The sequence below is a fragment of the Balaenoptera acutorostrata genome, chromosome 11 (genome assembly GCF_949987535.1).
Source record: "Balaenoptera acutorostrata chromosome 11, mBalAcu1.1, whole genome shotgun sequence".
In the NCBI taxonomy this organism is placed as follows: Eukaryota; Metazoa; Chordata; class Mammalia; order Artiodactyla; family Balaenopteridae; genus Balaenoptera; species Balaenoptera acutorostrata.
This window is the reverse complement of record NC_080074.1, coordinates 99,047,448-99,068,067: the sequence shown is the minus strand read 5'-3', so window position 1 is coordinate 99,068,067 and position 20,620 is coordinate 99,047,448. Positions and strand designations below refer to the sequence as shown.

Sequence of the window (20,620 nt, the reverse complement as noted above, 5' to 3'; positions counted from 1 at the left end):
CAGTCATACAGAGTGAAGTAAGTCAGAAAGAGAAAAACAAATATAGTATATTAATGCATATATGTGGAATCTAGAAAAATGGTACAAATGAACCAGTTAGCAAGGCAGAAATAGAGACACAGACATACAGAAAAAAATGTATGGACACCAAGGGGTGAAAGTGGGGAGGTGGTGGTGGTGGAATGAATTAGGAGATTGGGATTGACATATACACACTAATTTGTATATAATAGATAACTAATAAAACATGCTGTATGATAAAATAAAATAAAATAAAATTCAAAAATAAAAGAAGTGAACAATCTGCTAAATTTTTTAATGAATCAAATAAATAGCTGATTAAATTAAACTGAAGGAGTAATTAATGTACTGTAACTTAAAGCTGAGGATAATAAAAGATTAAAAAACATAAAACATTTAAAAAACTTGGATGATAGAATGAGAAGATGCCAGAAATCATTTAATAATAATTCTATAAGAAATAAATGAAATAGATGACAGAGGCAATATTTGAGGTGTCAATGACAAGCAATTTTCCAGAATTCTCATTATTGGGAAATGAAAATATAAATTGCTACAATTCCTTTTAAGAAAAATTTGTCAATATCTAATAAAGTTGAAGAATGTGCATATTCATTCTATAAGCTTGTAGTTTTCTACTGGAGAGAAATTCTCAGAATAAGCACCTGTTTAGTAATGTACATTGCAGCATTGTTTGTAATAGGGAAAAAATAGAACCACACTAGATGAGTCTTTCACAGGGAAAGTCTCTTGACATACTCTACTTTCATACATTAGGAAATCTGCATTTCATCATGGGGGACAGTGAACTACTCAAAAATTAAACATTATGCTAATTAAACTTAACTGAGGAAAAAAATCTCATTAATAGAGTTTAAAATAAAATATATGAATAATACATAAGCCCGTAAAGAATTTATTAATTTTATAAAGATCTGCTGAAACACTGTGCTCAGAATAAAGCTAATAAATACTATACAGAAGCATGCCCCACTCTGATCCTGATTCAAAATCAGTTATGTAGTTACATTATGCACAGTTCTAATGGGTTTGATTATTTGAATAGTTCACAAACTATAAATAGTAGATTAGAAGTAAGGGATGAACATAGGCCTAGAGTGGAACATGAGGCTACGTAGCAGGGAATGACAGCTGGGAGAAAAAAACAAATGATGGAAAGAAGAGGTAGTTAACAAAAAGCTTGTCAGTTTGAGTCCCTCACTTTGGAGGTGTATAGTAGTAGGTATTTCTATTTGTCTTGAAGTCTTCATTATATTACAATATGGTTTAAAAGTCCATGTTCATGGACACAATCTAAATGTCCATCAACAGATGAGTGTATAAAGAAATTGTGGCACATACATACAATGGAATATTACTCAGCTATTAAAAAGAATGAGAAAATGCCATTTGCACCAACATGGATGGATCCAGAGATTATCACACTAAGTGAAGAAAGGCAGAGAAAGACGAATATCATATGATATCTCTTATATGCGGACTCTAAAAGAAAATGAAACAAATGAACTTATTTACAAAACAGAAACAGACTGACAGTCTTAGAGAATGAACTTATGTTTACCTGGGAAATGGTTACAGGGGGAAGGGTGGGGGGAGGGACAGATTGGGAGTTTGGGATTGACATATATATATAATATATATATATATATATATATAAATACATATATATATTATATATATATATTATATATATATATATATAATATATATATATATATATATACACTGCAGTATTTAAAATAGCCAACAAGGACCTACTGTATAGCACAAGGAACTCTGCTCAATATTCTGTAATAACCTAAATGGGAAAAGAATTTGAACTAGAATATATATATTCTTTTATATATTTATATAAACTGAATCACTTTGCTGTACACCTGAAACTAACACAACATTGTTAATCAACTATACTCCAATATAAAATAAAAATTAAAAAAAATAAATTCACATATAATACTAACAAATAGAAAGTCCATGTAATTACTACTCAGAAAGCCCTCCTCCACTTCCTGCATGTCCTCAATCCACTCTCAAATCACCTCTTCCGGTTAACTCCTACTTGATTCAAATTCACCTTAGGCTTTATTTCCTCAGGTAAACTCATGCTGACCCTCCTCAGTACTTTGAGTGGAGGGAACCCATCTGTTTTATTTCCCAGGAGCCAAAACTAGTAACAAGCATGTCATTGCTCAATGAATGACTCAAAATACCCTTCTTACAGTGCATTATTTGATTTTTTTTTGTTATGTCACAGAAAGGAATAACATAAAAATATAATTGCAAAGGAAATTCCTTTTCTAATTAGTTAAATAAAATTCATGTATTCAAGTCCTCACCATCTGGATCATGACCAAAGCAGTATGTTTTTCTTTACAGATTATTCTGCCATGTTTCATTTTTCTTTGAAAACTCTTAGTGTGTCTCTTGGTAAGATTTCATCTCTGATGGACAAAGTTGAACTCCAGAGACTTCTGGTGGCAAAATCGAAATGATAATGAGAAAACTGTCAACATGGTGTGCCTTGAGAAAAATTGGGAAGAATGTTGTGTCTTTCTGTTGTTCTTCAACACCGTTTGCTCAGTGTTCTACTTTCCAGTTTCAAGTACCCACTTTGAAACTCCTGATGCTCCAGTCCTGCCTCTGTTGTCCTCTACCTGGCCCACTCTTTCTTTCTTTTTTTTTTTTTGGCTGTGTACATAGGATGCTTTATTCTCCACAGAATGATACTTGCTATGGTGGGTTGGGCCTGGGCCGATGTCCCCATATGTACAGAACTGAATAAAGTGGGTCTCTGAGAGGAAGTCTGATTTGCCTTGACGTGGAATGGAGACGGGGAGGATGGAGGTGAACATTACAACCAGGATGTGTTCAGTCCTGTGTGGGTTCTGGCCTGGAATGCAGGGAGATAAGGCAACTCTCAAGGTGGTCATTTCCAGGCAGGGGCGGCCTGCCCTGCTTGGAGGACCTTCTGTCCTACATCTTCCCACAGGACAACTGATCTCTCTCGAGCCCAGGCCAGAATCCCTGGCACAGGCAGGCTTACTCCAGCCATCGTCCTTTTCACCAGCTCTACGCATTCTGGGTCCATGGGAATAGAGCTGTGGTTGCTCAGTCCTGTAGCTCCCTCCTCTTCTGCATCCTTGCTTTCTAATGGTGGGTCTGGGAAATGAAGCCCCAGGGCCTGCAGAGCCAGAGGTCCTGCAGGGACTCCAGCTTCACCTGCTCAGGAACAATGCCTCCTCCACCATACCTGGCTCCGACACTGGATATCAGCAACTACATCTTCTCCATCCCCCACTGGTGCCGGATCCACCTCCTCTTGTTCAGGATCTTGGTTCAGGGGCTGGTAAGAGTAGCCAGCTGGTCCTGCCCCCGTTTCCTCTTGCTCTTCCTCTGGTTCCTCACCGCTCCAATCCCCAGGGCCTTCTGTACCGCCCTGGTGTGGCCCGAGTTCCTCAGTCTGACTGGGGAAGATACTTTCAGGACCCACGGTGTCTCCCCCCCTAGAACTACTGCTGCCATCGGGCAGATGCCGCTCAGAGCCCGCGTCTGAACCCCTGGCCCACTCTTTTCGACAATGTTGTGTGCCTGCATCAGATCTTTCTCCATCATTAACCATTTCATCCAAACTCACTTGTCTCATTACCTAAGAGCTTGGCTCTCTGGCAAGAATAAAACAGTCAATGGTTCCAAGCTAGCTGATTTAATTCCTAAATAAGTTAACAAAAGTAGTGTCTAGAACTAAAAGAAGGATCCCTTTGAGTGAAATAGCTTTAATCACAATTGCACTGTAACGATGAAAATTTTCAGCTGTTTTGGTGCCCCTTTTACAGCATACATCTTCAAAAGTGTTGTCTATAATAATCCCCTCTTCACTATCCTCCTAGTCTCTTCCTTGAACCCATTTGGATGTCTGCTTTTATTTGTGTATGGTGTGTTTTTTCTTCTCTACCGCTTCACCAAAACTGTTCCTATCAGGGTCACCAGTGACCTCCCCTAACCCCTAACCCTCCCTGTGGCCGGATGCCTCCCTTGCCGAGATGCAACCCACTTCGCCCCCACTTCCGAGTGATGGTCAGAGGAGGTGAGATCAGGTCGTAGTGATGGTCAGAGGAGGTGAGATCAGGTTGTGAGTTCTGGGTAGGAGAATGCTGCAGGGCGGGGGGGCGGGGAAGGCTTCACAGTGCCTCGCAAGAGTGTGAGAACCTTAGGCTCTGGGCTGAGCTATGGAGAAGGTGTCATTTCTTCTCCCTCTTCAAATCGGGCAGACACCAGGAGGGATGAGTAGGAGGAGAGAGGGCTGGCACAAACACCTGCAGGGCGAAGGACTGTTGAACACCACAAGCACAGGATGTCGCCACCTCCGCCTCTGCAGCCCCATCCCCTGCCCGCAAGCACAGGCAGAGCTAAAACAAGCACAGGAAGCGTCACCTCTGCCCCAGCAGCCCCGTTCCCTGGCCGCAGCCACCGCAGGCGAAGACTGAGGTCAGCCTTCTTATTACCATTTGGATTTTGCCACTAGAAGTCTCTAGAGTTTAACTTTGTCCATCAGAGATGAAGCCTTACCAAGAGACATATTAATGATTTTCAGAGAAAAATGAAACATGGCCGAAGAGCAGAACAATCCTCCAGTGGAGACGGAATAGTTGTTTCTTCGGTTGACAGCTCTGTGAAATCGCCTTTCATCATGGAACGGAAGGCGAACGTGGTAAAGACACTGACCTCTCTACAGGAAGTCTTAGCAAATCTACTGCTCTTCCAGGTAGTAAAGACTTGCTGATATTCCTGGATGCACAACCTCATGAAATCCTTCAAGCTGCATGCTTGATCTGCTGCCAGATGTAAAAACCTCACTATCTATCTCTAAGCCAAATACTCCAACTGGAATGTTGGAAGTGGAGAAGGTAATTTTAAAGCAAACGATTTTGGATTAAGAAAGAGCCCTGCACCTGTAATAGGAGGACACTGTGGGAGGCATGATCAATTTTAAGAAAACTCAAAACAAGTCCTGCATCTCGGTGGGGTGATGCGGTTCTGTCTCAGCCCAGAAGGGGCAGATGAGGTACCTTCATAAAAAGTACCCTTGCCCCCAAAGGGGTGCTTTTTCTCATGTGTACAAAGCGCACCACATGGCTAGCAGGGAGCTTGTTTCAGCCCCTCAGCGTTCACAGTGGTTGACCTTGGAGTTAAATTTGCTCCAGTCAAATCTGGCAAGACAGCTTCAAACCATGGGCCCCATGGGGCTTACTTGAGGCAGGGACATCGACAGCAGCCCCTCAAAATGCCAGAGGGATGGGTTTTGATTAAGACAGGGAGGGCTCCTCTGGCTTTGCTCAGAAGGTAAATGGCTTTGCCAGGAGCACCAGCACACAGGTGTGCGTGGGGTGGGGGATGGCGGGGGTGCATCCCACTTCGTAGTTTGGGATTACAGTGTAGGAGCCAGGCTGCCTGGTGGGAATTCTTGACTTTTTGCTTATTACTTCTGTGACCCTGGGCAAGCTACTCAACTTCTGTGTATTCCAATTTTATCTTTTGTAAAATGAGCATAAAACCCCCCCCAAAACTGTTATCTGTCCATCTACAGATAGTTTTGTTTTACTCTGATGCTTGTCCAAAGGGTCTGCAACCAGCTAGAGGTCAGAATTTGTGACTTCAATGAAGAAGGACCGCCTCTGAGCCCCACAGAAAAGGACGGCACCGTGCACCTCAAACTCCCTACAGCCCCGCTCCAGAGGACAGACTCTTGGGAATGTCCTTATTTGGACAATATTCAGATCTTTCCAGTGTATTGATCAAGATTTCCAGAACTCTTCTTAGTTGAGAAACAACTCCATGAGACTGCCGACCCCAAATCCAGTGGAATAAGAACTAATGCCTTAAGGCTAAATGAACTGATGAGAGATATTTTACTGTGGTTGTTTGGAATACTGTTGATGTTTTTTAATGCTGGATTTTTCTGTATCTATAAGGAAGCCCTTTTTTGCAGTCTGTAACTCTTAACAATCTCATAGATTCTTTGGTAAACTGAAATGAAACATTTTAAAATGATATCTGATTTTTACTGTCTGCCTTGCTTCACCCCAAGTTCAGAAATATGTTGTCTTTACTTTTCGTGGAAATAGAGTAATTGCAAAGTTTCAAAGAAAAGAAAACCCAGAAGACAATAGTGAGGGTTAGTTCACATGTCACTTCAGGACCTTTTTCCTGTTATATGCAGCAAATGTGAGTTTGATCAACACACTGTGTTGTTGAGGGATTATCAAAGTCAGGAGCCTTTCTACTTGACAACATCCCTTAATGACCTGGGACCAAAAGAATGGTATGCCATAGATGTCAGCAAAGAGTCCTGCCAGGCATCCCAGATCCTAGACATTATGAAAGAGAAGAAAATAAAGGGTTTTTCAGCTTTTTCCAAAGCAGTGAGAAAAAGCAGGAGGAAACTGCATGTGCCCCTTCAATACTCCTAATAAGTAAGCCTTGTCTGACTTTTATGAGGTTCAATATAATTTCCAAATCATACTTTTCAAACTCCTGCCATCAGATCCACCTAAGAAGACATGCCATCCATTGCCTTCAGTGCTAGAGTTCTAGAGTGCCCCACAGGAACTTGCCCACACACAAGGGAGACCAGCTTTTTATGTAGTGAATTTCATGAGTGTTGATGAAACAAATTAGTTCTCTGTGGAGTAGATATAGTGAGAACAGGCTCCCTACACCTCAGTACCACATCCTTAGAGAATTCGTCTTTGAGAAGAATAAAGCAAAAAGCATCATCTCCATCCTCTGAAAACCTCCTTGCATAAGAAGAGCCATGTGAATGCTATGCAGTCTGTAGAAGCTGTGGATGCAAATAGGGCTTCGAAGCAAACTCTGCTGAAAAGTTACCCAACCCAGATGCCTGCCTTGGCCTTGGGATAACCAGTCGTGAAAAGTGCCCTGCCCCTATACTGACAGGTGCTACTTCTGTTTCTGAGTGCCCGGAAATGACTGATGCAATCGTAGCATTACTGCAATCTGGAATAAGCTCTTATTCAGACTTTGAGAGGTGGATAAAAATAAGCTAAGTACAAAGCCTAAAAATGAGGCTGAAAATAGTTCTCTGAAGTCACAAGACATTCCCTTTGTATCTACTGATGTAAGATATATGCCAAAATGATCCTGACTCAGCCCTTGGCAATGGTACTGCAGAGTCCTCACAAAGCTCCATGGGAAAAAAAAGAAAGAAGCAAGAAATACAGATGGAGAAGGACCACATGTTATGGTATACCATACAAACAATGATAAGATGGCAGTTGACTGTGTAAGAAAATTGGAGCTGTTGGGCCCAAACAAAGAAAAAGATAATATGAAATGTTTCTTTCCAATTAGCACAGAAGATAATGTGACAAATGGAGTGAGGAGAACAGAAGTCAGTGTAGGGATGTTGGCAAAAATAACTTCACGGTTGTGAAGTTGACAGACTATCAAACTATCAGGCCTTTAAAACTGATATTTCAGTTGTTATGGGAAAATGCTCTAACAGCTTCATTAGTATTGGATAAAAATTTGAATCACTCAGTGTAGAAAGGTAGTAAGGCAAGATGCACAGTGTAATGATGATCGTTTGACTCCTTTATTGAGTCCTTTTTTGACTTTTTTATTGAATTGATAAAAAATCAACTGCTTCTTATATAAAGAATCATCCATTTTATAGACAAGACTACAAACCCAAGTCAAAACCTTCAGATGAAATTACGGGAGAGTGTAGATCCAGAATTGGAATGGTTACTCACTTAAACTGAAATCTCACCTGGTAGTGGGGTAACAGGGTCACAATACAATGAGCGTGACTGATGGTGCAGTGGCAAATTTCTGAAATCGACTTCCAGGTCGATTAGAGATACTGGTACAAAAACCCATTTGTGCCAAATTTGGAAGATATAAAAATAATATTTAAACAATATTTTGGAGTTAAAACTTAGATCAAAGTTTTCAGATCTCCAGAACAAATCAAGTTTTTTGTTCAACATCTGGAAGAAAACTATTATCTTTATTCTAGACTAACATCGTTGAATCAGCTTTCTGCAATGGTGGAAATATTCCACATCAGTGCAACCAAAACTGTAGCCACCAGCCACAATGGGGCTCATGAGCACTTGAAATGTGCCTAGATTTTTAAAATTTTATTTAATTATAATTGATTTAAATTTAAATACTCAAATGTGATTAATGGCTACTATATTGGAAAGCAGCTCTAAAGGTATGGTTTGGATTTAGAGATGAACAGGAGCGTGTGAGCCTTAGCTTGGCCACTGTTAGCTGTGTAATATAGGCAAGTTATGTAGACTACAAGATTCATTCATTTTACTCTTAAAGTAGGAATAATAATAATAGTTTCATAACTTTTAGGATACAATGCCTTGGATAAAATAAACACTATACATGTTAACTTTTCATACAATTAACTTCGCCTTGCATGTCTAAAGCGTAAAATTGTACAAATTCAGAAAGATGTGAATATTTAAAAAGAGCATCCTTGGTACGCAGGGATGTGAATATTAAAAAAGAGTATCCTTGGTATGCAGGGAAAAATTACTTTGCTAGTGAACAATTAAATCTTCAACCTTCCCAAATCCAGAAGAATGGAAATAATGTAACTATTTATTACAGATAATCTGTGAATATAAGTTCATACCACTGGGAGGCAGTATAATACATTAGATTAAACAGGATTTTAGTACAGAAACAGATTTGGGTACAAATCTCAGCTACATTATTCAGTGATTCTGTGAACTCAAGCAAATTGTGTAAGCTCTCTAAGTCAAGTATAAAGTGGAAATAATGTCTGTCTTGACTACATCACATTAGAGCTAAGAGAATCACTTAAGAATTGTGTTAAAGCATCTTCAATTTTACCATATTATACAGGAAGTCCCCATTCTTCACAAAATCATTGCAGTTATGAGGTTGTATAAGAAAGCAATAAATGTTAAAAGCAATAGAAGCAAAATTATTTACTGATGAGCTGACACTTGCAAATTGCCTGCCACTCACTCACCCTTCCTACCTGGCATTAGCCTTCCTTCATCTGTGTCATGACATCAAGGACATTGTGGACTGCCTTTCACCAGCTATCAGACGCTAACACTTGATAATAGTGAACACAGTGTGTACTATGGCAATTACATTTACTTTCAAAGTAATTCAGATTTTACGAAAGCCATGAAAGTAGTAGTAGAGATTTGTCTAAGTTTGTCTAAGGCAAAGTTATTGCCTTTGTCTAAGGCAAAGTTATTGACAAATGGGAGAACATCAGAGTTAAACAAGTTAATGATTTAAATATAGAAAATCAACAGGGACACTAAGAAGATTGGCAGGTGCTTCAAAGGAGGATGAATTGAAGCACGAAGTATTAAGAGATGCTCTGGGTAAAAATAAAATCCAAAAGTATTCTGTTTTTTTTTGCAAAAATGACACATTATACATGTTACAGAAGTCAAACAAGAGGTAGAGTCTTGCTACCCTGCTACTATAAAATTATGTTGAGAAATAATGGCCCTCTCAACCCTTGATTCTTTCTTAGTCTAATAATTACTGCATATACACAATTGTAGCTTAAATCTTATTTATTGATTTTTCGCTGCATTGGGTCTTCATTGCTGCGTGCGGGCGAGCGAGGGCTACTCTTTATTGTGGTGCACTGGCTTCTCATTGCCGTGGCTTCTCTTGTTGCAGAGCACGGGATCTAGAGCACGCGGGCTCAGTAGTTGTGGCGCACGGGCTTAGTTGCTCCGTGGCATGTGGGATCTTCCTGGACCAGGGCTCGAACCAGTGTCCCCTACATTGGCAGGCAGATTCTTAACCACTGCGCCACCAGGGAAGCCGCTTAAATCTTGGAAGTATAAGATAAACTTATTTTCAAAACTATTTTTTTAAATTTTTCAAGATGAAGCTTACTGAACTCCCCTTCCCCACCATTTATTATGAAATGTTGGTCTTTCTTTTACATTAGTTTGTACAAGTGGACTTTATCTAGTATCAGTTATACAATGAGGACGTCTAGTACATATTAAGGTGACTTATTTAGGAAAAAATAAAATAAGATTTGGAAATTGCTGAAATAATTTGATGTGGTTAGATACATACTTTGGTGGGTTTTTGTTTATGTTTTTGTTTTTATGTTTTATTCTGTGCCTTTGTATCAACTGTGCCTCTTCTCACAAACAAGTGGAGAGACAGTCAATGCTCTCAGATGGGCTATTTATTTATACAAATAAGAATTTTTTCAAATGTTATTGACAGTGTATTTTCTTCTTTCACATATTGTTACTTCATGTTTTCTTCCACTTTTCTACTGCTGTTCTTTTTAAGCTGAAAAGAAAGAGCCCATTATATATCAAGGCTATAACTCCTTGTTTTACATATACATTGCAAATGTTTTCCATGTTATTTGTCTTTAAATTTTTGTTATGGTGTAAACATATTTTGCATATGATTGTCAATAAATCCATCCATTTCTTTGTTGTTCCTGTCTTTTTTTGACAGTTATAGAAAATTATTCTCTATATAATTTATTTCTCTTTTTGAATGTTTTGGTCAAGTCTCTAGATGACTAAATTGTTCTATGGTTGTACAAAGACCACTTTGCTCTACTCTCTTGGTCTTGGAGACCCTAAATTTCCTAATGCTTATTTTGATTGTTTTACCTATCAAAATGTTGCTTCCTCAGTAACAAGTAACTAGGAGGATATTATTCTTGGTTGAACCAAATTCACAGTAGGTGATTAAAAAAGGTGATTATTCACTGGTAAAGTTTCTCACAGGATAAAGGAAAATTAAATAAAGACACTTAGGTGGTATAGAATAAGTATCTTTGGGAAAACTTTTTTTTTCAAGAAATGATGTACCCACATGTTGAAGAGTCCAGGCTCTGCATCAGACAACATGAATCCAAATTCTAGTTCCAACACTTCATTAAATGACTTGTTCTCTCTTGGTTTCCTCATCTATAAAATGGGGATAACAACCCTCAGAGAGTGGTTTGAATGGTTGAAGAAGATATTGTATCTCTGTAATATTGTAAGCATGCATTACAATTTTTAAAATAATAACATTATTTAAATAAGTAATATAAATCATGAAAATATTTATTTTTCTATTTCTGAATAGGTGAATACCTCACTCATCTTTTCTATGATTGATGTATAACTGACATACATTATATTAGTTGCAAGTGTACAACATAATGATTTGTTATTTGTATACACTGTGAAATAATAAGTCTAGTTCACATCTGTCATAACACAGCTATAAAATATTTTATCTTGTGATGAGAAATTTTAAGATCTACTCACCTAGCAACTTTCAAATATGTAATACAGTGTTATTAACTATAGCCACTATGCTGTACATTACATTCATAGGATTTATTTGTTTTATAACTGGAAGTTTGTACCTCTGACTTCTTTTACCCATTTTGCCCACCTTCCACCCCTGCCTGTGGTAACCACCAATGTGATCTTTGTATCTGCATCCAGGAGCCTTTTTTTTTTTTTTTAAGATTCCACATATAAGTGAGATCATATGGTATTTGTCTCTCTCTGTCTGCTCTGTCTGATTTATTTCACTTAGCATAATACTCTCAAGGTCCATCCATGTTGTCAAAAATGGCAAAGTTTCATTCTTTTTTATGGCTGAATTATATTCTATTGTGTATATGCCACATTTTCTTTATCCATTCAGCCATCAGTGGACACTTAAGTTGTTTCCATATCTTGGCTATTGTAAATAATGCTGCAGTGAATATGGGGGTGCATATTCAAGTTAGTGTTTTTTTTATTTTTTCTTTTGGCTGTGTTGTGTGGCTTGTGGGATCTTAGTTCCCCAACCAGGGATCGAACCCTGGCCCTCGGCAGTGGAAGTGCGGAGTCCTAACTACTGGACCACCAGGGAAGTCCCTCAAGTTAGTGTTTTCATTTTCTTTGGATAAACATCTAGAAGTGGGATTGCTGGATTGTATAGTAGTTCTATTTTTAATTTTTTGAGGAACTTTCATATTGTTTTCCATAGTGACTGCACTGATTTACATTCCCATCAACAGTGCACAAGGATTCTATTTCCTCTACATCCTTTCCTGCACTTGTTATTTCTTGTCTTTTTGATAATAGCCATTCTAACAGGTGTGAGGTGATAATCCTTGAGGTTTTGATTTGCCTTTTCCCTGATGATTAGTGATGTTAAACATCTTTTATTGTATCCATTGGCCATCTGTATATCTTCTTTGGAAAATGTCTATTTAGATTCTCTGCCCATTTATAAATCAGATTGTATTTTTTTTCTTTTTTTTTGCTGTTGAGCTGTATGAGTTCTTTATATATTTTGCATATTAACCTCATATCAGGTATATAATTTGAAAATGTTTTCTCCCATTCAGTAGGTCACCTTTTTATTTTGCTGATGGTTTCCTTTGCTGTTCAGAGGCTTTTTAGTTTGATGTAGTCCCACTTTTTTTCTTATTTCCTTTGCTTTTGGTGTCAAATCCAAAATATCATCACCAAGGAGTTTATTGCCTATTTTTAACTCTAAGAGATTTTTGGTTTCAGGTCTTACATTCAAGTCTTCAATTCACTTTGAGTTAACTTTGTGTATGAGGTAATATAGTGGTTCGGTTTCATTACTTTTTATGTGGCTGTCCACTTTTCCCAACACCATTTACTGAAGAGATTGTCCTTTCCTCATTGTATATTCCTGGCTCCTTTGTCATGAATTAATTGAGCATACATATGTGGCTTTATTTCTGGGATCTCTATTATGTTCCATTGATCTGTGTGTCCGTTTTTATGCCAATATCATACTGTTTTGATTACTATAACTTTGTAATAAAATTTGAAATCAGAGAGTATGATGTTTCCAGCTCTGTTCTTCTTTATCAAGATTGCTTTGGCTATTCAAGGTCTTTGTGGTTCCATACAAATTTTAGGATTGTTTTTTCTATTTCTGAAAAAATGACATTGTAACTTTGACAGAGATTGCATTGAATCTGCACGTTGTTTTGGTAGTAGGGACATTTTTTTTTTTTTAAAGATTTATTTATTGATTGATTGATTGTTATGCTGGGTCTTCATTTCTGTGCGAGGGCTTTCTCCAGTTGCGGCAAGTGGGGGCCACTCTTCACCGCGGTGCGCAGGCCTCTCAGTATCGCGGCCTCTCTTGTTGAGGAGCACAGGCTCCAGACGCGCAGGCTCAGTAGTTGTGGCTCACGGGCCTAGTTGCTCCGTGGCATGTGGGATCTTCCCAGACCAGGGCTTGAACCCATGTGCCCTGCATTAGCAGGCAGATTCGCAACCGCTATGCCACCAGGGAAGCCCCAGTAGGGACATTTTAACAGTATTTATTCTTCCAATCCATAAGCATGGACTATCTTTCCATTTATTTGTGTTCTTTAATTTCTTTCATCAATGTCTTATAATTTTCAGTGTATAGGTCTTTCAGCTCCTTGGTTAAATTTATTCCTAGGTATTTTATTCTTTATGATACAATTGTAAATGCAATTGTTTTCTTGCTTTCTCTTTCTGATTGTTTGTTAATAGTGTATAGAAATGCAACAGATTTCTGTATATTGATTTTGTGTCCTGCAACTTTACTGAATTCATTTATTAGTCCTAACAGTTGGTAGAATCTTTAGGGTTTTCTGTATACAATATCATGTCATCTGCAATAGTGTCAGTTTTACTTCTTCCTTTCCAGTTTGGATGTCTTTTCTTTCTTGCCTAATTTATCAGTTACTTATGTTGAGTTGCTCTCAATGTCTTGAAGACTATAGAGAAACAGAAAATTTTTCTAATGATGCTTTCTAAGAATGCCCTTGTTTAATGGCTCCCTCTGCTGGAGAGAGTCTGCACTGTTTGTTGTTATCAGCTACAACTTGTGCAGGGACAAGCTAGCCAAGTTCCTAGAAATATCTGGAATTTTCCAGGAAATGAAATTTCCTGAAACCACTGCTAGCTGCATTGTGAGGGGGCTGGAGATAGGGTTGTCCTGCGCTTTCAACATTGCAGACATCTTCTGTTAAAATGAGGGCACTGATTGGGAAAAACAACATCTTGAAAACTAGAATGGGGACATAGGGGAAGATTCCAATCAAACTAGGCATATGAAACTCTAGATTCTATCGAGTCCTTTTTGCCATTAGAAGTATCCCTGTGACCCCTGTGTGAGGAGGTTAACTTTGTTTTGCCTGAAGAAACTGTAATGGCCTTCCTTAAGCAGAAGAGTCCTGAGGTGAGTGAACAGGGGACTAACTTGAATCAACAGACCACTGTCCCCTCAATCAATTCCTAGACATGAGTCAGTTTACAGAGCCAGAACCTCTTTAATTAAGGGTTGGGGGGCAAGTCACTTGAGGAAGGGCCCTGCTAAACTGGCAAACTTTTTATAGTTAATTTTTTCCCCACGTTTCCCCAAAGAGATCTATGACAGTTTACCTGGGTGACTGCGCATTGCGAAAAGAATCAGACTTTGGGGGAGTTATGGGCACTGACTCTGACCTGACACTAATTTCAGGAGACCAAGGACATCACTGTATTACACTAGTCAGAGTAGGTCAATATAAGGAGATCAGATGATCAATGAAGTTTTGGCTTAGATCTGCCTCACAGTGAGTCCAGTGGGTCCCAGAACCTATCGTGTGGTTTTTCTCCCAGTTCTGGAATGTAAAATTGGAATAGACCTACTGGACAACTGGCAGAGTCCCCACATTGATTCAATGACCTGTGGAGTAAGAGTTGTTATAGTAGGAAAAACCAAGTGGAAGCCACTTAGAACTGCCTCTTTCAAGGAAAATAGTCAACCACACTACTGAAGGGAACACAGAGACTACTGCCACCATAAAGGACTGAAAGAAACAGGGGTGGTGATTTCCAACAAACCCTCATTCAATGCACCTATTTGTCCTGTGCAGAAGAAAATGAATCTTGAAGAATGACAGTCAATTATTGTAAACTTAACCAGGTGGTGACTCTTATTGCAGCTGCTATTCCAGATGTGATTTCATTGCTTGAGGAAATTAACACATCCCCTGGTACCTGATATGCACCTATTGACTTGGTAAGTGCTTTTTTCTCAATATCTGTTAGTTAGTAAAGACTACCAGAAGTTGAGATTACATAGCAAGACTTTAATGCCATTTGGGCAGGTAAGCTTCTGCACCTCTGTTGTGCTCAGCTGTGTTTTCTTCTTCCTCTCATTTCACCTTTGTCTTCTCTTTTTTCCTCTCCCCCTCCTCCTGCCTCCTTCGTGTTGGCCTCCTTTTATCTTTTCCTTTCTCAGATTATCCTTCCAGGTATTCATAATAAATTTATATTTTGTACAAGGATTTTGTTGTATCAGGTTTTGAATCCTCACTGAATCTGACTGGCTTTTATTTTCCTCTCCAAAATCAGGTTTTTGTTCCCAACATCTTTCCCCATCATGTCCAGTCACTGTTTTGGTTTTGGAACCATCAATATCAATTGTACAAATGGTTTTTGCTAACCAACACCAGGTATATCTGATGTTCAGATGGGTTCCAATAAAAGCAATAAAAACAAAAGTTTGCTTTCAGCTGGCAAGGCCAGCAATACATCTTCACTGTCCTACCTCAGGGATATATCGCCTCTCCAGACTTATAATTTAGTCTGCAGAAATCTTGATCACCTTTCTGTTCCACAAGATATCACACCAGTCCATTTTTTTTTTTTTAATTTTATTTATTTATTTATTTATTTATGGCTGTGTTGGGTCTTCATTTCTGTGCGAGGGCTTTCTCCAGTTGTGGCAAGTGGGGGCCACTCTTCATCGCGGTGCGCGGGCCTCTCACTATCGCGGCCTCTCTTGTTGCGGAGCACAGGCTCCAGACGCGCAGGCTCAGTAATTGTGGCTCACGGGCCTAGTTGCTCCGCGGCATGTGGGATCCTCCCAGACCAGGGCTCGAACCCGTGTGCCCTACATTGGCAGGCAGATTCTCAACCACTGCGCCACCAGGGAAGCCCCACACCAGTCCATTTTAATGATGATGTTTTGCTGATTGGACCTAGTGAGCAAGAAGTCTCAGCTAATCTAGACATATTGGTAATTTGCATGTCAGAGGGTGGGAAATAAATCCAACAAAAATTCAGGGGCCTTTGACCTTAGTGAAATTTCTAGGAGTCTAGTAGTGAAGGGCATGTCAAGTTAACTCTCCTAAGGTGAAGAAGAAGTTGATGCATCTTGACCCTCCTACAACCAGTTTTGGAGGCAGTATATGTTCTAAATCAGAATACATGATATCATTCTGTTTTTCCCATAGCCAGGAGTCAAGAACCCAGGAATCAAGGAGTGGAAATGAGAGTGGCACCACACTATTACCTCTATCGATTCACTGGAAAAACTTTTGCTTCCTATCCCTGTGACCTTAGTATGCTTTCCTGGTCTATAGGTCTTAGTCCCAAAAGGAGGAATGTCTCCATTGGGACCACAGCAGTGATTCCATTAAACTGGAAGTGAATACTGCCACCTAACCAGTTTGGGTTTCTCATGCCTCTGAATCAATGGGTGAAAAAGGGAGTTACCATTACTGACTGGGTTAATTGATTCAGATTCTAAGGAAAAATTGGACTGCTACAACACATTAGAGGAAAGGAAAAGTATGTCTGGGATACAGGAAATTCCCATGACATTTCTTAGTACTACCACATCCTGTGATTAAAGTCAAGGAAAATTACAACAGCTCAATTCAAGCAGAATTTGTGGAATGAATGTTTCAATCGCTCTACCAGGCAAAGAATTACAACCAGCTGGGGTGCTTGCTGAGGGCCAAGGGAATATGGAATGTATAGTGGAGGAAGGTAGTTGTAAATACCAACTATGATCATGTGACCAGTTGCAAAATGAAGACTGTAATTGTTATAAGTATTTCTGCATTATTTTGTTATGAATATGTGAATGTATGTATATTTACACATAATATTTGTTGTTTTCCTCCCTTATCTTCATATCATATGTTAAATAAGATGTATTTATAGTAGTTAACTTTAATCTCAGTATTTAAATTACATGATTATCAAGGAGAAGACTGAACGTTGCCCAAGGACTTTGCATCTTCTTCTGTGGAAAGGTTAACATGTTTTTAGTTGTATGCAAGATAGTTGTATCATATTAGGCAGAAGCATAACTTTGTTATTGTCTTCATTTGGAGATTAAGTATGGTTTAAGAAGATTAAATATGGGTGCCAAACTGACAAAGCATGGGATGTGATGGTAAGTTGTATGTGTCAACTTGGTTATGGCTAAGGTATAGCACTCTGTTATTCAACAAACACTAATCCTGGTGCTGCTGTGAAGGTATTTTGTATATCTCATTATCATCTATAATAAATAGGCTTTAAGCTAAGAATATTATTCAGAGGTAACCTGGGTGGGCCTGATCCAATCAGTTGAAAGGCCTTAAAAACAGAACTGAAGTTTCCTGAGGAAGAAGAAATTCCTTCTGTGGACTGAAGCATCAACTCCTGCTGGAGAGTTTTCAGCCTGTCCTTCCAATCGTCTGGTTATAAATTTTAGATTTGCCTAGCCAGCCTCCATAATTGTGTAACCTAATTCTTTGCAATCTATCTATCTATCTATCATCTATCTATATCTTAAATTATCTATCATCTGTTTATTTTTAGCTCCCACAATGCATAAGCAAATTTCTTGCAATAAATTTCTCTGTTTCTGTATAGCTATCTATCTATCATCTATCTATATCTATCCTACTAGTTTTGTTCCTCTGGTGGTACCCTGGCTAATTCAACTCTCTTCATTGAGAATTCTGGTGACCCTTCTTCACCACAAGAGGAATGTCTCCTGTCTAATGAGTGGCTCACGGATCCCTTCTGCTGTTTACACAGGGCCACCAATTGGGAACAAGTAAAATCCATAGCAATCAGGCCCCATGAATCATGAGGTCCTGGCCATGGGGCCCCATGTATCCTTTCAGGCTGCCACTAGAGGGTGACATAGGGTCTTTGAATAAATCAAATTTGATTGTTTATAGTTATCTTTTTATATATTAATAAATTAGTTGGGATTTTTTATCTATGACTGAGGTTGACCTTTATTTCTTTTCTTTATTTATATCCTTTTGGGTTGAGCGTCAGAATTTTTTTGATGTATAAAACAATTTGGGATATTTTGCAAATAATCTCTGAAAGAGATTGTGGAAGATTTGCTTTACTTTTTTTTTTTTCCAGGGCCTGGAATTTTGTAGAAAGTTATAATTTATAGATTCAATTTTATTATAGTTAAGAAAAAAAAATTTAAGTTTCTTCTTGTATGAAGTTTTGTAAGTTGTGTTTATTTTTCTAGAAAATGTGCCATCTAAATTTTCAAGTTTATTGTCATAACATTGTTTATATTATCCTTTTATCTTTTTAACGTGGACAAAATCTGCTGAAATGTACCCTTTTTATTTTTGAGATTGCTTATATGTGTTTCCATCTTTTTATCTTTATCAATCTAAAAGTAGCTTTAACAATTTAATTGGCTTTAAAAAATGCAACTGTATTTCATATCTCTATTTCATGTTCAATTTATTATTTTTGCTCTTAATTTGGTAATTTCTTTCTCCTTTATCTCGATATAATTTGCTACTTTTCATATTTTTGTACAAATGTTCAGATCATTGATATTCAGCATTTTCAGAATATGCATTTCTTTTTTTAAAAATTTTTTTAATTTAATTTATTTTTTTATACAGCAGGTTCTTATTAGTTATCCATTTTATACATCAGTGTATACATGTCAATCCCAATCGCCCAATTCATCACACCACCACCCCTACCCCCTGCTGCTTTCCCCCCTTAGTGTCCATACGTTTGTTCTCTACATCTGTGTCTCATTTTCTGCCCTGCAAATCGGTTCATCTGTACCATTTTTCTAGGTTCCACATACATGTGTTAATATATGATACTTGTTTTTCTTTTCTGACTTACTTCACTCTGTATGACAGTCTCTAGATCCATCCACGTCTCTACAAATGACCCAATTTTGTTCCTTTTTATGGCTGAGTAATATTCCATTGTATATATGTACCACATCTTCTTTATCCATTCATCTGTCGATGGACATTTAGGTTGCTTCCATGACCTTGCTATTGTAAATAGTGCTGCAATGAACATTGGGGTGCATGTGTTTTTTTGAATTATGGTTTTCTCTGGGTATATGCCCAGTAGTGGGATTGCTGGATCATATGCATTTCTGATATATATTTTCCTATAAGCACAACTTTAGATATGACCTCCAAGTTTTGATATACATTATCACTCAGTTAAAATTATTTTGTAATTATTATTGTGATCTTTTAATATGATCCAGACTATTTTCAAACAAATAAATTTTTTCATATTATATTTTTGTTACTTTTTCCTTTCTTAATATTGCTTAGTGATATTGCTAAGATACATATTTTATGATTTCAATCTTTTGTAATTTGTAGAGCTCTTTTCTTTTTTTAATAGCCCAGCTGAAAGTCCATTTTATAAATGTCCTTTGTATAATTGAAAAGAAAACTGCAATTGTTTCATGTACTGCTCTTGATAGGTCATTTCTGTTAGACTTGTTAATTTTTTTTCAAATCTTTCACATACTTTAAAATTTTTTGTTTGTCTTAGCCATTGTTGAGAGACTAGTTATTGTTTTCCTTGTTTTAAAATATACCCTGACAATCTTGTTTATTTGTAGCATTTGTTGACTTACATTCAACATAATTACTTTTATATTTGGGTATAAATCTCTCAGCAGTTGCTTTCTTAAAAATGAGTATTGAGAAGTCAAAGGGAGTTTTTGTTAAAAAAAATAGAAAGTATATGAGAACAATCAAAGAACTCTTCTTAATGGAATTAACCAAAATGCATTGTTATGTATAACACTGACTGCTCTTGTAAGAAATTGGGTTATGTTAGTGCGGGTTCCCAGATGCTCCCCAAAACATGGTGGATTTGTGGGGTCAGACTGCGATAGGGACTTGACAGAGGTGGATTTCTCCTTAAAATGAATGAGAATAAAAAGTGTCAGGAGAAGGGTGGGTACCTGAGAGAGAGGCACCAGAAAAGTGATGACCTGAATGGTTGGAGATGGGGGAGAGTTGAGACCATCAAGGGCAGAATACAAAAGAGTCTTGGGGGAAAAAAAATCACACTTGGAGTATGATGTGCACTTCTTTCTCTATATGTCACCTTTACCCTTACTGTATCAGTTTTTGCTAATATTTGTGAAAGACATCAATTAGGTAAGGGAAGTCTAGGCTCAGCCCCCAGCAGATATTGATTCTATATTGGTCCTGCAGTCTTCCCACTTTTCTACATCGATTATGTAAACTCAGAGAGACAACCAAGACAGAAACTCTTAGAAAATAATAAGATATCATTCTTCTCAGGGGATAGATTGCACAAGGCAGGCGTAGTATGGATAGGAGCTCTCAGACCATCTAAGTATGGTTTAGGGCTCCAGAATGAAATCTAAACACAGAAGATTCAATGGCCATGATTTATTAAAAGATTTCAGGATACTTGCAGAAAGAGAGTATTTTACCAATATTAATCAG

The 20,620-nt window shown here is 38.0% G+C and overlaps 1 protein-coding gene and 1 pseudogene across 1 annotated transcript; one reads left to right on the top strand and one right to left on the bottom strand.

The window, feature by feature from the left end:
* Positions 1 to 2,968: 2,968 nt before the first annotated feature.
* Positions 2,969 to 3,685, bottom strand: LOC103009012 (male-enhanced antigen 1-like). The gene is made up of 2 exons (XM_007196165.1): positions 3,293 to 3,685; positions 2,969 to 3,223 (listed from the first exon to the last, which is right to left on the bottom strand). Exons 1-2 carry the CDS (start codon positions 3,683 to 3,685, stop codon positions 2,969 to 2,971), a joined length of 648 nt encoding a protein of 215 aa, XP_007196227.1.
* Positions 3,686 to 4,639: 954 nt separating this feature from the next.
* LOC103008720 (cordon-bleu protein-like 1) lies at positions 4,640 to 7,605 on the top strand (annotated as a pseudogene).
* Positions 7,606 to 20,620: the final 13,015 nt, after the last annotated feature.